At 43.0% G+C, this 20,798-nt stretch overlaps 1 protein-coding gene across 7 annotated transcripts; it reads right to left on the bottom strand.

The window, feature by feature from the left end:
• Positions 1–233: 233 nt before the first annotated feature.
• On the bottom strand, positions 234–20,574 carry LOC111242905 (uncharacterized). 7 transcript variants are annotated; one of them, XR_015323528.1, is made up of 5 exons: positions 20,089–20,574; positions 16,470–16,604; positions 15,268–15,617; positions 14,819–14,923; positions 13,634–14,501 (listed from the first exon to the last, which is right to left on the bottom strand). XR_015323528.1 is itself a non-coding variant. In XM_086983390.1 (4 exons), exons 1-4 carry the CDS (start codon positions 20,159–20,161, stop codon positions 393–395), a joined length of 303 nt encoding a protein of 100 aa, XP_086839516.1. In that variant the 5' UTR covers positions 20,162–20,574; the 3' UTR covers positions 234–392. The 7 variants fall into 7 exon arrangements, 1 of the variants encoding a protein (XP_086839516.1); XR_015323531.1 differs by having other exon boundaries at positions 13,637–14,501; positions 15,583–15,617; XM_086983390.1 differs by lacking the exons at positions 13,634–14,501; positions 14,819–14,923; positions 15,268–15,617; positions 16,470–16,604 and adding exons at positions 234–477; positions 6,923–6,959; positions 7,271–7,378.
• Positions 20,575–20,798: the final 224 nt, after the last annotated feature.

A 20,798-nucleotide genomic window follows, 5' to 3' on the forward strand; every position in this document is an offset into this window, starting at 1 on the left:
AAGCGCTGTTTCTTAGGAAGATCAAAAGTTGTTATTGGCCACTACTCAATACCTTAGAAACGTCACCTCTACCCTCCGCTGATGATCACTTATTTAGTATATAGTTACTATGTAATTATAGTGAAGTCCGTTAGATATTCTAACGGCACTGACTATTATACTGAGTGACGTTGTTCAACTATGTATATATTTTTTTTTCTATTTATCTGAACGCAAAAGTAAGCACTCATGTATAAGCCTATCGATGCAGCAGAGGTGTTCCTATGGATTTATTTCTAATACATTCTAAGTAGGCAAATTTCACAATGACAAGGAGCAGCCAATGTTTGACTAATGTCAAAATAGCTGATGTTCCATTGAACGATTGATGACGTCGCGTTTATTGAAGTAGTTCATGCCGTTAAAGCTTCACAGAGAAGGGGGAACTTTCGCCTGTACACGCTTACCGCTGCACAGCGTTTGACAGATTCGTTTTGCCTGCAAATATATTTGTAACGATATTAATAATGGATGGTCGCCTGGAAAATATACGAAGGTGTTCGACGCTAAATAATTTAGGTTAAGGCTAACATTAATAGAAAAGAACTAGGCCAATGGGTTCGATATAAGGTGAAAACGCCTATCTATAATCTAGCATAGACACAGCTCTCATCATTATCGTTATATAATTGAAAATGGAATGGAAGACCTGGTTGACGAAAAGTTTTAACAAGATTCTATAACTTCACGCGCACAACATGTTCACTGCCAAGTGCATCCACGTCTACGGAACGGAACTCACGGCTTCACGACTTTAGTGCTTGACGTTGGAAAAAGTTCAGGCCAACTTTTCTTAGGTCTCTACGCGTCATTGGATGTACTGCTATTTCATTCATCTTACTTCCTACGTTCGGCAAGAAGGCTTAACAACCCCCTGGCCATTTTAGATCTGTGTCAAATCAATGTCAAGAGTATAGTTGAAACAGCGAAAACATGCCGTAGACGGCTCGGTAGAGCAACGGAGCGTCATGAGCGACCTCGAGAAAATCCGATGAGAAACATTCGCCTGATACCTGTGCCCACTATAAAGCTGGCACGTTTAGAATACGCACCTAAATCTGATGAAAAGGATGGGTGATCATTTGCGCTTAACAGTGCTGCGTATGTAGATGACGCGTTGCGACCCAAACGGCTGTATGACAGGAAGCTAAGTACCGTCTTTTTTTTTGATTGACGACAGAGAGATGTATTAAGGAAACTGGACAACTTTACTGAATTCGGCGCATTCGATAGACAATTCCCGTAGGTGTGCCGTAGGATCCAGTCACGCAACTACATTTTACATTACAATACACTTTCTTCTGTCAACAGGAAATACCGTGACCTCCTAAATTGAGTCAGGTGTACTAGGACACACCACACGTCACACAAGGACCTGCCTATGATCACTGGCATAATTGACCTTCTAAATGATTCTTCTTGAACAGAAATTTGTACGGTTCCCCTATCGATTTTTGTCGAATGTGCAGACATAGACATAAAAAGCCATAATGTTGAATGGAAAACAGGCTTTATGTCATACGGTTTGATTAAATAAGGGCTGTTACCAGGTATTTCCGCCCAATACTTATTGATAGTGTCGCAGCGCCGTGTCCACTTCCATATCAATAGTTTAGCAAGCAGTCGCATTCAAATAAGAATATTATAAAGTAAGCGGTCTCTTCCGCAGCTTGCTTGAATTCGCCGTCGTCAGAGCTGACTTTTGATTGCTGCCATTTATCTATCCTGGCTCGATATACAATGGTGAGATGCTGTCAGTTCCAAACGATATGCACACACAACCATTCACAATATTGTGCACTTTGGAGCTCTGTCTGGCTATTCTACGCAGGCCAAAGTTTTTAATCTTGTCGTCTGAAATCCGTGTCGACGCTAGCCATACACATTTCGTGCAGGCCGAAGCACCATCGTTTCGCCCTGTCACTATATGCTGCCTCGAAGAGAACATGGCCGATCCTCAGACCTGAACAGGATAAGCCGGAACGGCCGTATGACAGTGCAGCATCGGCGGAGCAGCAGCGGTGAAGTACCAGGCCGTGCGTCCTGATCTCAGAGCACCCGAAGCGATGCTAGCTAGACGCAGCAACTTGGGATTCGTTTAAAAATTTCCCAACCGGGGCGGGGTGCCGCTGTCTTGCTATTCAATTCCTGGAAGAGCCGACGCAACGAGCGGCTAGCGACCCAGCGACCCAACGGAGTGCACAATAACGACGACGCCGCTCCCGACAATAATGAGAGTTGCCTTAGTCAGAGCCTCAGCAAGTCCCCGGCCGGGTTAGTAGCTTTCGTCAGCAAGCGTGTGCTTGGGCGTTTGGGGCGTACCCATTTTGCTGGAGCTTGCAGCACAGCCGCCGATTTCCTTCGAGTCCCGGACGAAATCGGACGAATCCGCACGAAGTCCAGACTAGCTTCAATCTAATTTGAACTCAGTTGCTTTAAGTGAACCCGCAAACACAAGCCAACAGCAAACACGAATGGCGACAACGGCGCACCTCACGAGCATCAACGAGATGACACAGCGTTGAGCCAGCACTCGAGTCTGATGTACCCGGGAGGACTCAGGGCGACAGTCGCCCAATGAACATCGACGAGACGAGAAACTGTGGCAACTGCAATACTATCTACGAAGTGCGCAAACGACCAAACGCGACATTTCGTTAGATCTGGGCGTTCGCCGGGGCTTGCTATTACTATTACCATCGGATCCCATCAGTGGCTCTGACATTCAGCGACCGTCACTAGATGAGCTGCTTTATTCGCCGCGTCTATTGCCACAGTAACGACGGCACCAGTCGACAGGATTCCAAGGACGCTCCCACTGCATCGACAACTCCCAAACACCGTGTCACAGAACATCAGATGGCGTCACGAACCAGAAAATCGACAAGCCATCATACCTATGGCCTAAAGTCTACGGCCTATAACCAACATCACCTACATCGACGTATGGTTCCTGCACAACAGCAGCCGATATCACAGTCGCAGCGCGACCAATAGCGTCAGTTTCTGTAGGTGACGACAATTGTCGCTGCGCGCAGTCCTGCCACAGAAACGGGCTCAGCACAGTTCCTAGCGCTGTCATAACGTCACTTGTATTGTGCCGAACGCACTCGGTGCCGCCGCTGTATGACGGGCTGGATACTATGAATGCTATCATTACCCTATTACCATTATATACAATTATTATTATTATTATTACTGCTATAACCGACCCTCCGCGCTGAGAACAGCGTCGGCTGAGCGTCGCCAAGCAGTGCTCCCTTCGTTTGGCACAAATGCATCCACGACAACAGTGTCCGCGGTTGTAGCGTTAGTAACAATAGCTGGCGCATTAGTCGTTGATGTTGATGGCGACTCGTTCTTGCTCAGCTCGACTCAGCCGCTGACGAAGCCGCGGCAGCCGGCGACTTCCCACCGGTCCACACCTCTACTCGATGCCTACCCAGGAACTGTCAGATGTATGAGTGGTTGGCTAGATGAGTGCGGGCTGGACGAGTCAAACTGAGGAACAGCCAGGCTCAAGGCAGATAGGCAGGGGTACGTTGCCTGTTCATTCGTTCGTTTGCTCTGTGGCTCGATCTGTCGTTCGCGGGCTGTTCGCGGTCGGCGGCCGCGCCAGGCAGCAGCTGTCTGGCCGCTCTGGCTTCGCTATGGGCGGACCACATAATGAGCAGGCCAACATGGCGGCGTCCTCGTCGTCGTGGCTGCCACTGCTGTCCGTGTTACTGCCGCTGGCATGCCGACTCTGTTTGGCGGTCTGTGGGATTCCGAGCGGCGGCAATAGATGATGCGAGAGGTGTACGACCGTGGCATCGTCGTTTCGATAGCTCCATTTCCATGAGTAGTCGTCGTGCTCTATGAATTCGGTCCTCCGTTCTGTACCAACAGCAGCTGTCGCAGCGGAAATGGCAGAACTTGGAAAAACAGGAACAGTCAGCATACGAAAGCAACAATCGCAGTAAACGAACTCGAAGCTTGAGCTTGGAGTGACCAGGCGATGTAGCCTCTGTCGCCGCTAAATGCGTTTCCCGCATGGATAGGAGCTAGATAGCAATTGCTCTCTAGGTTCCGCTAACCGGAGTCTGAATATTGGAGCTAGTCAGACGATCGATTGGTCGGTCGAGCGGCCTGTCTGTCTGTATGTCCACCTGGCCGTTTGTCCACTTAACTGATGTGTGGTGTTTTTCGTCCTGCGAGAGCGTGTTGCCTTGTCAGAGGCTTTGCGACGCACCGACAGTCGTAGTAGCTCTGTTGGTGAAGGCTCTCAAAAATTGTCGTCTGAAGCGATAGCGACTTATCGTTCACGGCAATACTGACTCAAGTTTTTCATTTCTACTCGGCGAAATTGCACCTTTTATTGGGATAAGCAACGCTGACTTAACAATGGCTAACTGCAAGATTGGCTGAGTGTGACACCGCGTAAGTTTGATCTGATGTTGAGTTGCCACGCAGGGACAAAATAAAGCAAGTTGATTCAGGCGTAACCAAATAAAAACGCTACTGATGCCTCGATTGCAACGACGGCCGCCGTCACAGCCACCAATGTTTGCCGTGATGGCGCGCATATTATGACGCCGGCTAGAAAAATGTGGCCATTATAATGAACTTGGACTTCGTTCGGGGCCCTGGTTGCCCACCTTGAGCAAATTCGGTGCGAACGTGTCTAGTTGAGTACCTATCGTGAGCTGGCATTCCCGAATGAAAACCACGCTAGTGATTATGGATGCCCTGACAACAGCGAATGTCCCCTGGGTTACGGAAAGATGAATGTCATCGAAGTTATTTGTGTCGATCAGAGGTGACCTTCACCGTTACGCAAACTCCCTCTGCGAAAATGAACATCAACAGTAGCATACAGCTGGTCTTGGTCAGCCGAACCCGTTGTATATCAAGCCTTTTCTCTATTTGGCCATGTTTCAATGCCGGGCCGCTTCTGATGCTGATTTCCACCAAACAAATGGAAACGAGCCGCGATCAGCCTCACTACATACTGGGGAGCAAGATATCATTCAACAGGCAAAAATAATGATGTGTTTTTTGTCTGAGAATAACCAGGCCGTCTCGCTTTGCTATCTGGGTCTGGCTTACTGCAACGCATCGTACAGCCTGGCCCCCGCTGACTAACAACGAGCAGGTCCATTGGTGACAATGTGTGACAATAAGTTCGAGTGCAAGTGCTCGTCTTCTGCCCAGTTTGAACGATGCTGAGAGCTCATTGAGTAAGTGGCAGACTTATAGCGAAATACGATACCGCGAATACGGCGTCCGGCACTTTATTGGCCTGAATCCTTAGGACAGCGGCAATAGTCCTACCAAGGTGAACGACCTCACAGCCCATGTGCGTAATCTCGCCATTCAGCTCTAGTTGTGGCAGCGTGACTTCAATGTGGTGCGACAGTTGCCGGGGCGACCGACGTACTTAGGTCGATACGTGAGCGCTTGAAAGGAGACGCTGCCAGTTTTTGAAGCCAGCGCGACGCGACTTTTGCATGGCGCTTCCAGCGGGGGTCCATTTTCGAGAACCAGTGTAGCAACAATATAGAACTGTTGGATTTTGTTGTTAACTTAGAGCACTGTTGTTATGACGAAGAGTGTCCACATATCAGCACTGACCTGAACACTGCATTCGTATCTTACGCTTTTTTGACGCACACCGCATCCGGATCACCGTTTACAACTCAGACATTGTGTGGGAACTGGAAGTATTTGGTTGTGAATGTATTCACGATTGCACTCCAATATGGCGCTGGTTTGATGTTCTCCGTTAAAGTAAGTCACTGTTGCAGCCATGCGTATCGAATGTAAAAATGTAGGCTAATCCTCCTGGTCTCTGATTATCGGTCCTAGGTCCATGCATTCGCTGCGACGCCACAAGAACACTTCGAGCAGGCCCCGCATACGCTTTATAATACGGCCTACAGTTGTACTACGGACCTGCGCATAGCAAGACCATTTCTGCGTGGCTGTAAAGCTGTTTCTCCCCTAACTTACAAAGATTTTTCTATTCGCACACATGCAACAGATAGGCAACGGATCCTGTCAAAAGTGTCCCCTTTCGCGAACAACGTGGCTGGAAAGTCGGTCCTAAAAGCCTGTACCTGAAGTGTTCGACAGCATTTGCCTTAGAAACAATAGGTGTGATACTGCTTCGATGACTGGCGGGAGGGTTCAGCTCGAAAAGGTTCTTCGTAAACTACTGCTGCCGCTGACGTTATTGTTGCATTTATTGATGCTTCTGCTGCCCTGTTCTTTTTAGTTGTCGTCGCCGCCGCCGCCACCGCCGCTGGCAGCGGCCGCTCGTCCCTTTTGTCTCTCTCAACGTTCGACCATTTCGCCGTGTGATACCGGGAGGAAAGAATCGTGGGACCTCCGAACGAAACCTTACGAGATTTGTAGTCTTCTTTCGATAGTCTCTGCTTCTGACTAGATTCTGACTAACTGGTGAGCGCTGGCCGATCTGTGTACGTGTGTCCCTCTGTTTAAAACTATCGGCCGCTCCAGTTACTTTTTTTTTTTTTTTTGATATCTGCTGTTCGCCCGCATCGCACCTTTGGCTGCAGGGGGAAGAGGTCAGTATCCAGGCATCGTAAATCAGTCAGCGAAGAAGCATCTTGCATGAATACCACCAGTCCAACCCCCCGAATCGACCTCTGACAGAATGACTTAGGCTGACTCCCTGTCGAATTTAAGAGTCAATTCAAAATTTTCGGACATACTTTCTTGGCATCATTCGCCGTCGTTCATCTATTACTCGTCACCGACCGGTATGAACGAGCTCATAAATAGAATCAAGTTTCATATTCCCCACAATAACGCTATAGACATATCGGGTCACTAAGAAACGGGTCAACGGTTGTAGCAAACACCATGAAACGATGCGAACTGGTACCGATGCATAGGTGGAAGGGTGATGAGAGATCCTGGAAGATAGAAAACACCGTTGTTGAACTCGATTAGTGGGCGCAGATTGTCAACTAGTAAAAGAAAAAGAACAAGAACTCAATACATTTATCTAAAAACGTCTGTCGCTGAAAAACGCGCCATTGTAAGGTGGGGTGTCTGGCCTATCTGTCACTTATCTTACGTTCTGCAATTTGTTCATCTTAGTAGGCAAATGAGTTCCGATGGAGGAATCAACTTCATTGCCGTTATACAATGCTCATTCAGACGAGGGCTCCAGTCAGCTGAGAGTTCCGCGACCTCTAGATAACGCACTATCTTTAGGACTCACCTTGTTCTCGGCCGATTAACAGGAACTTAAGCCGTACAATTGCGAACAACAGTAGCCTTCGATGCTCATCATGAGAGGTATGCTCGTCAACATTAGGTAGGCCAACACCTGTTTATTGTAATGCATGCAGTGTATAATTAATGAGATTACTAATCCCATTGTTATATACGGTAATGAAAAGTCAGAGCGGGATAACAGTTCGAGCGTAAGATCGCTGAAGCTCTATAAATTTTACCATGCAAAATTTTCCCACTGATTATTGTGTATAACCTACTGAAACCATTGTGGAAGTATTTTATACTTTGTATCACCACAGATACTTTTGCATAAGTTATTTGAAAATTGGAAACAATTTCAGTGGTCGTCTAGGGGGTTCAAGTAAATATATAATGGTAAGAAATTAAGTAGCAGATTTATACGTTTTTCATCGAAACAGCGCTCGTACGTTTATCAGCCTGGGCATCAACATCGTCATATCTGTTAGATGTTGTAACATTATGAAGCTGCACGAAATACTTAATTTCCTTATTTTCAGACAGAGCATCACGTACCCTATTATCAGTGTTACCCCTTATTTTTGCTAAGGCTGAATTCTCTCAATTTTGATTTTTATTGTTCAAATAGAGTACAGGCCGAAACTGGTTGCTTAAAGCAGCATGTCTACGTTGTAAATTAAATGAAAATTTATTTCGAACCAGGACAAAAAAAAAAAGCACCAGAAGGCTGAATGGGGTAAAGAAGTTGGGAAACGTTACTTGGGCGACCCAGGCAAGTGTTAGCCTATGACAAATCTTTTATTTAAATAATTAGAAAAACCTTTAATTTACTTTTTGATGTCATATCGCTTATATAGTATAGTTTAAAGTGAATTTTTACTTCTTGCCATAATTTAATTTACATGCCCAATGTAAAATATAGTATAGAAATATCTATTTTTCCCACCTTACCTACAAATGTTTGGATTCTTATGAGATTGGACCTGCCGTAAAGCACTGCTTCGGACGTTAGCCGCCTCTAGCACGAAACGATCCGCGTGTCTACGCCCGGCTTCGAACCTGGACCACCCCACCTGTGTTCCTGTTTGCTATATAATGAATTTCTATCCTAATCCGAAGGCCATTTTCAATGAAAACTGTTTGCAAGAGAGTAGGCACATAAGAAAAATATTATCAATTTTTAAACTCTTCTGGTCCACACGTGTCCTAGGTATACAATCGAGGTGTTGGTTCATTTATTTAATTCAGTAGCGCTATGTATTCCTGCTCTTCTAACACCCTTATATTTGTGTATATTAAAACGTCAAAAATGAAGTCAGAACGAAATTACCTTGAAGACGGATCTGTGGTCCCTGGGGACCACACTCGGGCAAACTCCTGAGCCCCTTATAGCTGTGTGCTGCCGGCATACCTGTCTCAAGTTGGATCTTTTAAACTCATAGCGCATTCTCTCCAAACTAACCCCACAAACGACGTACACTCGAAACAGCCCTGTCTGATCTACATGCAAGGCCAATTACCGAGCTACCGAGAAAACGACGTTTCTCGACGGGGTATCTCGATTCAACTTAAGAGCGCTCTTTGCCGTTCTACTAGTTTCGATAGGATACCATCCAACATTGATAAGTACTGACCGAACTTTTTACGATGGCTAACAGAATCATTGGCGGACCAGAAGTGGGTTCGGCAGAGAACCTGTGTAATTGTTGCCGTAACCGTGAAATTCTGCTTGCGCGCTAGACGAAAAACGGCCATATTCAATACGCAAATGTGCGCCGATCTATAATACATTGAAACGCGCAAACTGAATGAGAGAAAGACCGGTTAAGCTTTGATACAACCTGAGTTATCTGTGACCCGAGTAGCAGAATTGAGTTCGTGCACTGACGTTTGTTGGGAGAAGAGTTGAGCATTCAGAGCACTACTTCTCGTAAACGATAGTCCTTGTGTCGCTTCACATTTCCGCCATGGGATACCCCTCAGGCGAAGGAGGCAGTACATGGGGTTACCGAAGCTGCCTCATGTCGCGGTAACTTTAAAACGGCAATGAAATTATGTGGTTCGGTGTTACTAAAGGGAGCCACCAGGTCGTTACTCGGTTCTTAGCGGAACTGGTAAAAATCAATTTAGCTCTGTATGATCTATCTTTTTTAGAACTGAGTGTCTCGTGTGAGCTTACTATCGGGTACACAGTGAAGAGAATGGAGTTTTTGCTAATCGTAACTGAACCGAAAAGCAATGTACTAGCTAAATATGATTAGCGGTCCATAATAACACGTCAAGTTTCTATGACGTTGCGGAACTTGATGGCTTACAAATTGTTTTTTGTAAACAAACTAACGCAGGGCAATGTTTTCCTCGAAAGTAAAAAATGGTCCCTTTATAAGCAATAGTGGACAAATTGCGCTGTTTAAGTTCTCGCTAGCTAAGTGGAATCAAGCGGACTTGGGATTGAAGCTAGCTAGATATCCGTTTTTTTGATGATTGTTGAAATACTGTAGATTCATGCCAGTCCGCTGATTTAGTTTTTATAGATAAAAATGTTGCCGAGCAAACAGAAAAAATAACACCAAATAATTTCCCAACAGTTCAATAACTAAAATCGCTTCCTGCTACGACCTTTCAGGCCCTAATGTCCACACACAGTAAACACCTATAAATTCTGCTTGCTATGAGACAATTTTTCTGTGAGTGCTGAAGCACGGGTTCAGTGCGCGTATGTACCGACTTCGGGCATCCTGCGGCCATATCGTAGTGGTTATTATCGCTGTTATTCCTGCTGCTACCTAAACGATATTAATTTGACTCGCTTTTTGTTTTAGTCGTCACCGTCATCAGTTTTCGCTCGTGGCCGCAACAGTCCGACCCGACATCTGTTTCGACAAGGCCTATTTTCTGTTTATGGGCTAAACAAGTTGTTCCTGTGTTTTCTGCAATTTGTGTGGAGCCGATCGCCGCTATTAAAAGTGTAGTCAATACTGCTGTTGTTATGACCTCTGTGTCTACAGGGACAGGATTCGTTTAAAGGACAAATTCGATTTAACTTAACGGCTATATGGGAGGAACGCGATTTTTACCAGCGTCTTCGGACTGCGGTTGTTCTCCAGACATATTTCAGCAGGCGTAATACAAAGTTCCCCAGAAAAACAGCAAGCGGAAAGATTATAGTTTTTTTTTTATGTGGATCATCAATAACTGAGTGTTCAGAGTGATGGTCGTTAATAGAGTGTCAGCAAGGTAATGTTGTCAAACTGTTTTTTACTCGATGACAGAATCTATTCAGATTTAATATTTATTGGTCTCATATTGCTACACCTCGTATATATTTGCAGGCTTGAAATAATTAATTTTCAGCGAAGTACTTGCCCCTTTGTCATGAACGAATATTCGTGCTTACATATATCTTTTGATTACCGTTTAATAGTCACTTTATTCATTTGTCGCCAGTGGCTGAACCGAACATCACCATATGGCAAAGTGTATGAGATGCGCACGTCTATGGGGATGACGTTCCGCTATCGCCGTGACTCGGTCAGAGCTCAAGTAAAGCTATACGCGTAGCCGCCGCATCAACGTGTACGAGTTGAAGCCAGTTCCTTCCAGTTCCTCCACAGATTTACCCTGTTGATCCGAATCTGTGTGGCCAGAATTGATCCATAACTCTTCACAAATTGGGATCACGGGGGGTCTCTGGGGGAGGAACAGTCTTCAAAAAGGTGGACGCTTTCTTCGAAAAAAACAACCGCTCCAGGTATATTGTTATGCATGCTCAGTATTGATTATTCTTCATCTTTACCAGTAAGCACTTGAAGCGCTGACTTAGCACCTTTAGAGGAAGATTTCTATCTATGATTGTAGATACTTTCTGAAATTCAGCAAAGTATGACAAAGGAATCATACAGCTAGTGAAGAGCGCTATGAAAAATGGTTCGTTTAGGCCAAAATGAACCTATGTTGTGTTAATTAAAAATTTGTGTCGTTTAGGTAGTTGCCTTAGTAATACGATTATAACGATTCCGCAACATGAAAATCGGCCACTTCAGGTAACAGGGGCAAACATTCGTCCGGGCCTCGAGTATTCGTTTATTTTGAGAAGCACTAATGAAAAACACTTGGATACTAGTACCGGCTGTAAGTGTGATCAAAGTTCATATATCATCAAATAAGATAATAGAACTAGTCTTCGATAAAATCTGCCTATATCTCGTTGATCTCTAGACAACAAACGGATATTGTGCCTTTTGTTATTCGAGCTGCCATGTTTGTACAGCCTAAGTGAAGGACGGGTATTGTTTGTAGAACTAAACACAGCTAAAGGTGGGAGAGCCTAAATTATGGCTCGGTCAATCTTGGAACAGTGGTCCTAAAACTGGGTAGTAGTTCGATGCTTTCACTGAAGTGCGTTAAACTAATGAGAAACTACAGAGATATACACACTCGAAAGCTGCCGAAATCTGTATGTCGATAGCGGGACGGCCGCGCAGTATAATTAGGAAATATTCCCTGTTGCAATCTATGGGCATGGGAAGTGGAAAATTTGACCGTCGAATTGGCTCTTATATATACGTAACACAGCTAAAAAGGCTAAGGTCATAATAGAACTTTTCCTAGATTTGTCTAGATTGGCATGATTTGTCCATGCGATAAGTAAGTGGCCTTTCATTAACCTAAACCTATGCTAGCTACAAGATGCAGCAGTATTAAGTGCCTCAAATATAAGAGCCTATTGCTTCCATTAGCTGAACAGATGTCTTTAAAATTCATTTCATCAAAGGACATTCAAGATAAAATGGGTAGGAAGTTCGATTTAGTTGAAAATTTAAATCTTCGTTTTATTTAATTTTCTTGGTATGTTTATTTCGAAAGTTTCAACCTTTTCCTGCTAACTATCCGTTAAAAATATAACAGTTTCTATATAGAAACAGTTATTTTGGTGGTCGAAAGCTGTGCACGACAATAATGTGAAAAAAGGATCGGGCTCTGCGTCCCGTGTATATGTCCAAATAATTGAAATCCAGTTCCCTCCTTTGGGGTAATCACGGTCAGATTTAATGGGAGATACCTAACCCTTTGTTATCTCGTCGATTCGACCATCGCTCGGCCCTGATCGTTTTGTCTCTTATACAGTTTTCTTCTATTCTTGGTGCGACATGCCGTCCAGAATAACGACTTTGTCTTCAGAGCTCTTTCTGCTCGTCGCGAGACTACTGATTAACCAATGAACTCCTACATTCAGGCTTCGTTCATAGCTTGGCGGCCAAAAGCCTGTCTGAACACATAGAGGCCGGTACCCTATTTTTATGTTTTAGGACGGCGAGATATGGCCACAACTCAGTCTTTACAATATGTAATGGACGCGTTCGAACGCTTTGCAGCTCATATTGTAAATAACAGACAAACAATCATCCAAGCAGACACGTGAAAAGCTGTGACGGAATAACGTCAAAGGTCCTGATGATATTATCTTAGTAATATTAAGGGTAGGTCTATAATCGCCAAAGCCGAGCTTGTTGTCGATAACACTCTACAATTCAGTAAAAAGATTAAATCGTACTATGTTATTTGTTAACGAGATGCTTTTTGGACCAAATTGCTTTCGCTACTGACAAGCTTGTCGAGGCATTAGGAATCATCTGCAAATTCTTCACGATGCATACATACAATATATATGTTTCTATTTTGCACATTGCTTATACAAACATACGAAATAAAAAAAAAAAAAAAAAAAAACATATACACCAGAGAAGGCCCTAACGTTATGAATCGATGCGAGGTCTGTACATATCACACAAGCCGAAACTGTAACCAACGTCGTATCTCAGATCCCTAGTTTTAAAGCGTCAAATATTAATATTAGATTTATATTTATACATTCGAGAAAGCAAAACGGTCTATCTAATTACCAAAGCATTATTTCACTTGGTATATCTATTAAAAAAAAAAAAAAAAAAAAAAAGTATCTTTATTCCCACTTCATTGAGATTAACTTGCAGTTACGAATGACTGAGTAGTTTTTGTCTGAAGTGCACCAGTTAGTCCGGCCGTACAAAGATTTCCTACAAAATATGCTTGGACGAATCTTCCTATCCCGCAACGAATTGTCCGCAATGATACCAAAGACGCTTAGTAATAAGCGTTTACGTTTTTCTTTTCGTCAAGGACACATCATAATGGTTGTCGTCGCGATCGTTCCCCTCGAAATCTAACGCATCTTAAAGGAACAACATAAAGGAATAGATAGATACGTGACGTAACACTACCACTACAGTGACCAAAGCCCATCAAACGAGGAAGCTCGTCTAACCTTGAATAGATTCGTAAAGTAGATGCTGAACAATGCTCACATTGTCCGCAAGGAATGAATAGATGGAAATTATCTACGAGACTGCACCCATTCCGTTGTACGATTCGATGGTAGAAACAATGATGAATACACTGACTCTCAATTAAATTAAGGCGTACAACTTGCTCATCGTCAACTTATTTTTATTGAATATTGTTGTTTTTGACATTTGCAATGGGTCTCGGCAACTTCGACCGTCACGGATCCCAGTAGTGTCACCCGAAGTCTGACTTTGATTTGAGTGTATGCACTTTAGTTCCATATAGAAAAGATGTGAAAGACTAACTGATCACATCGGGTCATCGTACGTGTTCTATAGTTGGGAGGGCTCATAGCCGGTGCGTCTCAGACCTAACTCCTTCACTCCTCATTGGCTGTTTGCGCTAGTCATTCTGATCTTGCCCAGCGTCCATCGCCGCGTTGTGACGAAACCGATCACTCAACGAGCTGTCATCAGGCGCAATGAACTATGACAGATCCATCGTTGATTGGCTATCGTGAGCACTCGATGCGATAAGTACACGGACTTGGACGGGTAGCAGAGTTGACTGTTCGACCCGCCGCTACCACTGACTGGGTACGGCATCCAACAACTACAACCTATTGGGCCTACTTAGGTTCACTGAACGACAAATTATGTATGATGTGACGCGCATAGTACTAGGTAGAACCCTCACCACCGGATAATGAGCAGGAAAAAGCGTTTTTATTTGACCGGCCCTCTTCTACTTGGAGATCCGCTCGCGATGTTGTAGGAGCGGCCGGGAGCGCTGTGGCCTGCTTATGCGTAGTGGCATCATGTACAATGTTATGCTGGCTAGCATATTGGTAACGGACCCTGAGAGATATTCATTTGGCCGTTAGTGGTACAATGTACGATAACGAGCGATACCTTGAAAGTATATTTAAATAAAAACACATCAGGGAAAACAAGCTGTAGCATCGCGTTAAGTTTCCGATATATTACTATTAACTAGCCTTTTATTCCAGAATAAGGTTTACTTTTCGACTCAACTTTCAGATATGGCTACCAGTGTTGTATAATGAATGAGCTTCGCATAATGGTAAAAGGCAGATTTTTCTGGAACAGAATGATTCGCGGCATAGACTAGAATGATTTCGGACCTTGGGGATCCCAAACGAATCCCGCTCTTACTCTTCAGCTATAAAATTAAGCGAGAGTTAGGCTGATTCAAACGTCATTTTCACCTGTCCTTAGGTGATTATCTATGCAACTTTTGCTTTCTATCTCTCAGCTTTTCCACTGCTATGGCCAATTGCTTTCCGCAAACGGTCGACAAAGGGTGTGCAGCCCTAAAAAATAAGACAGATTAATTATTTGTCAGTCAGCGATTCTATTTTCGTAGGTGGACTCAACGGGTTTGAGACGGCTTACGAGCACTGGTCTCGTAAGGAATATTCAAGTTATAGTAAAAGTTCTAAAAAGTTCCTATACAAATAGTACCGTTTTTGATTTTGCATCGACAATAAAAGTGGACAGTAAAGGTGGCCTACATCTACGTAGTAAGCGCACTACTTAAATATATAAAAGCTTCTAACGATAAGTGAAATCTATTTTGAAATAGGCGCCAAGTTCTGTCAACGAGTTAAAGCATTCTGCAAATTCTGTACACGCGTTCCTTGCGAAATTAACTGACCCCGTGTAAATAATCGGTAGGTTTCATCAATGGAAAGACGTCATGCGGCTACCTGAAGGGTGTCGTTGTGGGTAAATAAGAGTTCAGACAAAACTGTTGGTGGTTTTGTAGAGTCGCCGATCCGCAGGGGGTAATAAGAAAAAAAAACCTGTCGTAGTCTCGTGTCTAATATCGAGCTGAAGCAAAGCTTAGGTTAATTACACATGTCAATTATTCCGTATTAGAAATGATGGCCATTACAGGGTTAAGCGCGGATGGGTCTTGAGTGCATGCCGACCCATCGAGTAAATTTGGGACGTGCGAAGTGCCACTTACAGATGGTATGAGGGCCTTTTGTTTGATTAGACTTCCTGAAAAGAAAGAAAGACGGTAGCCATTATCCCGCCTCACTATATAAATAATATTTGCAGGTATGCGTCGCCATTCTAGTGACCTCGCGTAACAGCTCTGCTATAGTTTATGGAAATAGTTAAAAGTGAGCTGTGTGTAAATAGAGGGTCTTCAGAGAGGTATGCAACTCTGTATTTAGTACTAAAATTTACTATAAAGCAGAAATGATATGAAGCTATAGATAAGGGTGTAGCTTAAACAATCTCAGATCCACTAGCTTTTTCAGATATCAATCGAAGTTGGGTTTTTTTACACCTCTTTATTTTTACGGATTCACTGGGAAATAGTGAAAATAGATTGCGTAAAATATAATTTTAAAAACTGGTCTTCCATAGAGCTACGTCAATTTCTGAACAGTCATAGAGCGTTTCGCCCTCTGCCATGAGCCCAACAAATTACCACGATCAACTAAAATTCATCAGGGTTACATATATTTTCAACAAAACCTAGATATATTTATTATATTACAGTAGAAACGTTGACAGACTGCAAATTGTTATCGATAGTTAATGTGTGCACAGGTAAGGAGCCATACAATTACATGATGGTAATGATCATAGCTTCACGATAGTCTCACACCTATCCGTAGAAGCGGCATACTACAAACCCAATTTATGACATAATATAGTTAAACTTATGGGCTTTCAATGATCTCTGCCAGTGAACAAAACCTGGGGTTCTTCCATTAAACCTGAGATTCTACTAAAGCTTCAACTATTCCGAGTCATTGGAGTTACAGAGGTAATTACTCCAGGTTAGCCGAGTTTGTCAATCTGTGAGAGATAAGGAAAGCCCAGAAAGGATTAACGCACGTTTCATGCCACTTAATGAGATGTCGCTTAATGATTTATAGTTACACCTAAGCCGTTCAAGCAGGTGATCTGTGATTGCCCCCTGTTACCAGAGGTAGCTCCGTAGAATCACACAGTCAGAAAATCAGGTTGCTTCTGAAATTTTCAAAGAAAACAATGTAAAAAGTAATAGTAATGATAACGATAATGACAATTCACTAGAGTTGGCACTGATGCGTTATCAGGCTTTGGTTGTCCTAACAGCTGTTATCTAGGGTCCGAAAATCGCCTCTATGGGAAAGTATAACCCGGTTAGCAGATTGGTATTGATCGCCTTCTTGCCAATCAGATATTGTAATAGCGCACCCGACTCTCGTAAAACTCTCATGCCGTTTTTTTTTATTGCTAAAAGGTGTTTAGCTTAGCTTATAGCTTGATCTTCACGATTTTATTCTTATGGGTTTTTATTAGGGTTTTACGACCGAAAATCTGCACATCACTACGGACGCTACCTGTAGCCTTATTACTATTGGCCGCTTATTTACTTCCGACGTACGTCATTTCGGTAATTACTATCTCTATACATTACACATTCACCGTGCTTTAATTAGGTGCACCTAAGCACCCCTAAGAGTCCTTTGAAATCGTTAAAAATCGTTGGCGCAGTGACTCCGGCAGTCGACTGGTGTGACAAAATTTACACGGCTGGTTCAAAAGCCGTACATTTCTACCTTTTTCAAAAGAACTTGTTTATTTAAATCGGAAAAAAACACTCGTGTTAATATAACATGGCAGAGCAAAATGCAAATAAAACACCATTTGTCAGAATTTGTATTTGATTTACTTTTTAACAACAACTCAGCAATGAAACTCTTACACAATAATAGTTGAAACATATTAAAACATTTACTACACGCAACCTAATCTAGTTTGTCGCATCGTCAACCTGGCCTGATTGTTTAGGACTTGTTACTGCTATCTGTAGTAAATTTATAATAATGAAAATACGAAGAACAGTCCGAGTAGGTTTACAGATAGATAAAAATGCTTAAGAGGCTGAAAAAGATGGCCGTCATATTTAGGCCATACTACAAGCTGCTCGTCCGTGAAAAGTCTCAAGAGGAGGGGCAGCGATAGGGGGCCAAGTGCCACCTATAGGCAAATATGATCAAATCGACAAGAATGCCACGCATGTTAAAAACTGAAGTAAATTCGTACTATGGACTCGAGATTAAAGGCTTTGTGTCGCTGATCACTGTTGAAAATATGTTTTTCTTTTGCTGCTGTGAACGTTCTATTCTCATACTTTTAGGTATAAGGGATTATGTCGGGTAAAGGATGAGACTATTTACTGTTTAGCGCATGTTTATCGTGTCTACATTTTTTTTAAGAATCTGGACTCCTTTGAGTCAGGCTGGTGTCGCTACACGGTCGCCGAGAGCATGAACTATAAATAAAGCATATTATAAAGTAAACTTAACTTACTTACTAAGATTAAGCAAATTTTAGCGCTTCCATTATGCTCTAGTAATGAAGTGTTGCTTTGATAAGCTTAGACACACAATGGTAATGAGGTGGTATGTGTTCGATGAGGTGGTATGTGGCGTGAGCGCACTTCACTTTTGCTGGAGCAATCCCTGAAGGCGTTGCAAATGTGAAACTCGAAACATTCAATTAGTTACCTAGATTCATAGTCATAATAACTAGCTATTATGTAAAATAGGGCATGTTCTAAACATTAGTGAGCTAATGGTGGTTTTCACACAGGTCTCGCCCTCGTCAGTTAGTCTTCTTTGATTTTTGCTCCCTTTCGTTTTTTTAAAATTCCTAACTTTTTGAAATTTTCAATCAGGTCCAATGGATTTATCTTGTATCCGACAGAACTTCGACAAGTGTATACAAACCAATGCCTCATTACTCATGGTAATCATTAAAAGGTTTTTTGCGCAAACTTGGACGAGTAAATTCAAAAAATGTCTTGTAAGTGGTTTGCGGCCCTAGTTGAAGCCGGTGATTAAACTGGGTTCCTTACCAACACGTATTGACAATTTTATCCAAGTATTTAGAGCCAGCTTCGGAACGGTAACATCAATTTCGTTACAAATTATCCCTAACAGCCCGGAAAATGTCACAAGTGAACGTAAGACCGCTGTGCTACTCATACTGATAGCTAATACTAGCCAGCATGTGTCAGTTGTATGTAAATTTTTGACTTGGCCTGTACACTAGAAAAAGGATGAATTTTGCAGGTCTGTTAGGGGGTCCACATAGAGTGCCAGTGCTATTTCACAGAGGTACGTTTTGATCAACCGAGTTGAATGCCGTCGTTGCCAACTCCTGAAGCAGGCGCCAAATGACGGGAAGATACATTGTCCTGTGACAACAGTACGTGTTAGGCCCTTTTGGATTACCCATAAACCAGCGAATATAGCTCTCTGACAGGTGAAACTATCCCGACAACTAGTGCACTTGCTTAACGGAAACAACACCCTTCCCTTTACAGCCGATAGTCGAATTCTGCCCTTTAATTTTATCACAATGCCTTTTTATAACCACCAATATGTGGATTATAATATTTTTCTCATAAGGCTAAATGCGAATGTCCAGATTTTTTTTTTTCTGAAAATGGTTCTTGTAATTATACTTATCCGATTTTAAACAGATCTGAGCAGAAGCAGATCCGCGTCTACCGCGGTTATATGTTCGGATCGCGCTCTATTTAACGATTTTCATCTTTAACAGGCCTTTTGCTTTGTTAATAGTAACCGCGCATAAAGTGATATCGGTAGCTGTTGATTATTTGAACTGTTGCTTACATACACGAAACTAGAAAAAGCCCGCCTTAAATTTTGAGCCAAGGTTCAAAAGCACAGAACGGCCAGAAAGCCCAAACGGTGCAAAGCGGAGAAGACTAAGCATCGGGGCTTACCTGCTATTGCTACTAATCACTATTACACTCTTCGAGTCGGCCGTGAGAATCTCTACAAAGCATCTCTCCGTATGTCAAAAATGGCTTTTTCAACTATTTTGAGCCCTTTGAAATTTCGAAGAATCTTTGAGCCCTTTAAATCTAAACTACGGATATTATTAAGCTTATCTTATGGAGATCTTTTTTGATATTTGAGAAAACCGCATGAAAAATGACAGTAATGAGGGTCATCAATCTCAGATGAAGCAGAAGCTTTTGGGTTTGGTGGAGGGTTTGTCAGATGTGAAGACAATGCACAGTAGTCTGTCTTTGCCCGAATCACGCACTATTTTTAGTAAGAGGTAAATGTATTTCAGCTTTTACAGGGTGACCAAAAAAAAGTACGTCCAAATTAGAATGCTTTACTCCGTAAACTGTCCAAAAGCAGAAACACATCTCTTCGGAAAAACTGAAATTTCGAAACACAAAATACACTAAGTCTACCTTCTATCGACGCATATCCATGCGGCCCTCGATCATTTTCAAAAAACCTTACAATAATGTAAGGTTTCGTAGTTTTCCTATCTAGGAAATTTATTGCTTTATTATTAAGCATTGTTTCAATTATTATGCAATAGCGATTTACTGCATTACATATTGCTTCAACAAAAATTTCTATTACTATTTTGCTGCAGTGGTAAATGGATGGTATTTTTTAGCCTTAGATCGTACCTTGTGTAGATAAGTTGTCGAGAACCGAGTAACTTTTGCGCTTCTGGAAACCACTCAGCATCGAACTGTCCATCAAACGATCTCCTTGACATCGATTTCATATTGTATCCGTAGATGATAAATATCTACATAGATAATAGGAGCTATCGTTGACTCTCTCGTTGAGATGGCCTTGACAAGAGCGATTCGCGCGGAGCTACGCTCAGATATGTGACGATCGATGAAGTGCCTGCTTATGGTAGCCTCTCAGCCGGCATTTCCTGGAACCGACGTCATCATTGTGCCGCAATGGAATAGAGCCGATCCGAGGGGCTGTAGGCGATCGGAAATCTCGGAGGGTTTTGCCCGAAGTGCACTTGGCATGCACGCGTCTCTTCTAGCCTTAAGCTCTGCCCAGTAGTGTTGCTCCTGATGTTTTGACTGATGAAATATAGTCATCTGTAGACTTCTACGACGATGAGATGACGCTATTTTTACGATAGCGTATCCGTGGGTCCGAGTGTATATATATGTGTGTGTGTGTGTGTGTGTGTGTGTGTGTGTGTGTGTGTGTGTGTGTGTGTGTGTGTGTGTGTGTGTGTGTGTGTGTGTGTGTGTGTGTGTGTGTGTGTGTGTGTGTGTGTTTGTGTGTGTGTGTGCGCGTGTGTGCGTGCGTGTATAAGTAATAGATTTACTCCTACAGAAAGCGTGCCGGCAAGGGAAATATAACG

The sequence above is a fragment of the Varroa destructor genome, unplaced genomic scaffold, assembly GCF_002443255.2.
Source record: "Varroa destructor unplaced genomic scaffold, Vdes_3.0 BEIS01000001.1, whole genome shotgun sequence".
Taxonomy (NCBI): domain Eukaryota; kingdom Metazoa; phylum Arthropoda; class Arachnida; order Mesostigmata; family Varroidae; genus Varroa; species Varroa destructor.

What these genes read in the sequence shown, in the direction of transcription:
- LOC111242905 (XM_086983390.1), bottom strand. Translation starts at nt 20,161, where the DNA reads ATGGACAGTTCGATGCTGAGTGGTTTCCAGAAGCGCAAAAGTTACTCG. An exon ending in GTTAATCGGCCGAGAACAAG is followed by an intron (nt 6,960 to 7,270) that starts GTGAGTCCTAAA and finishes TCTATCTTCCAG; the next exon opens with GATCTCTCATCACCCTTCCA. An exon ending in CCACCTATGCATCGGTACCA is followed by an intron (nt 478 to 6,922) that starts GTTCGCATCGTT and finishes ATATATTTGCAG; the next exon opens with GCAAAACGAATCTGTCAAAC.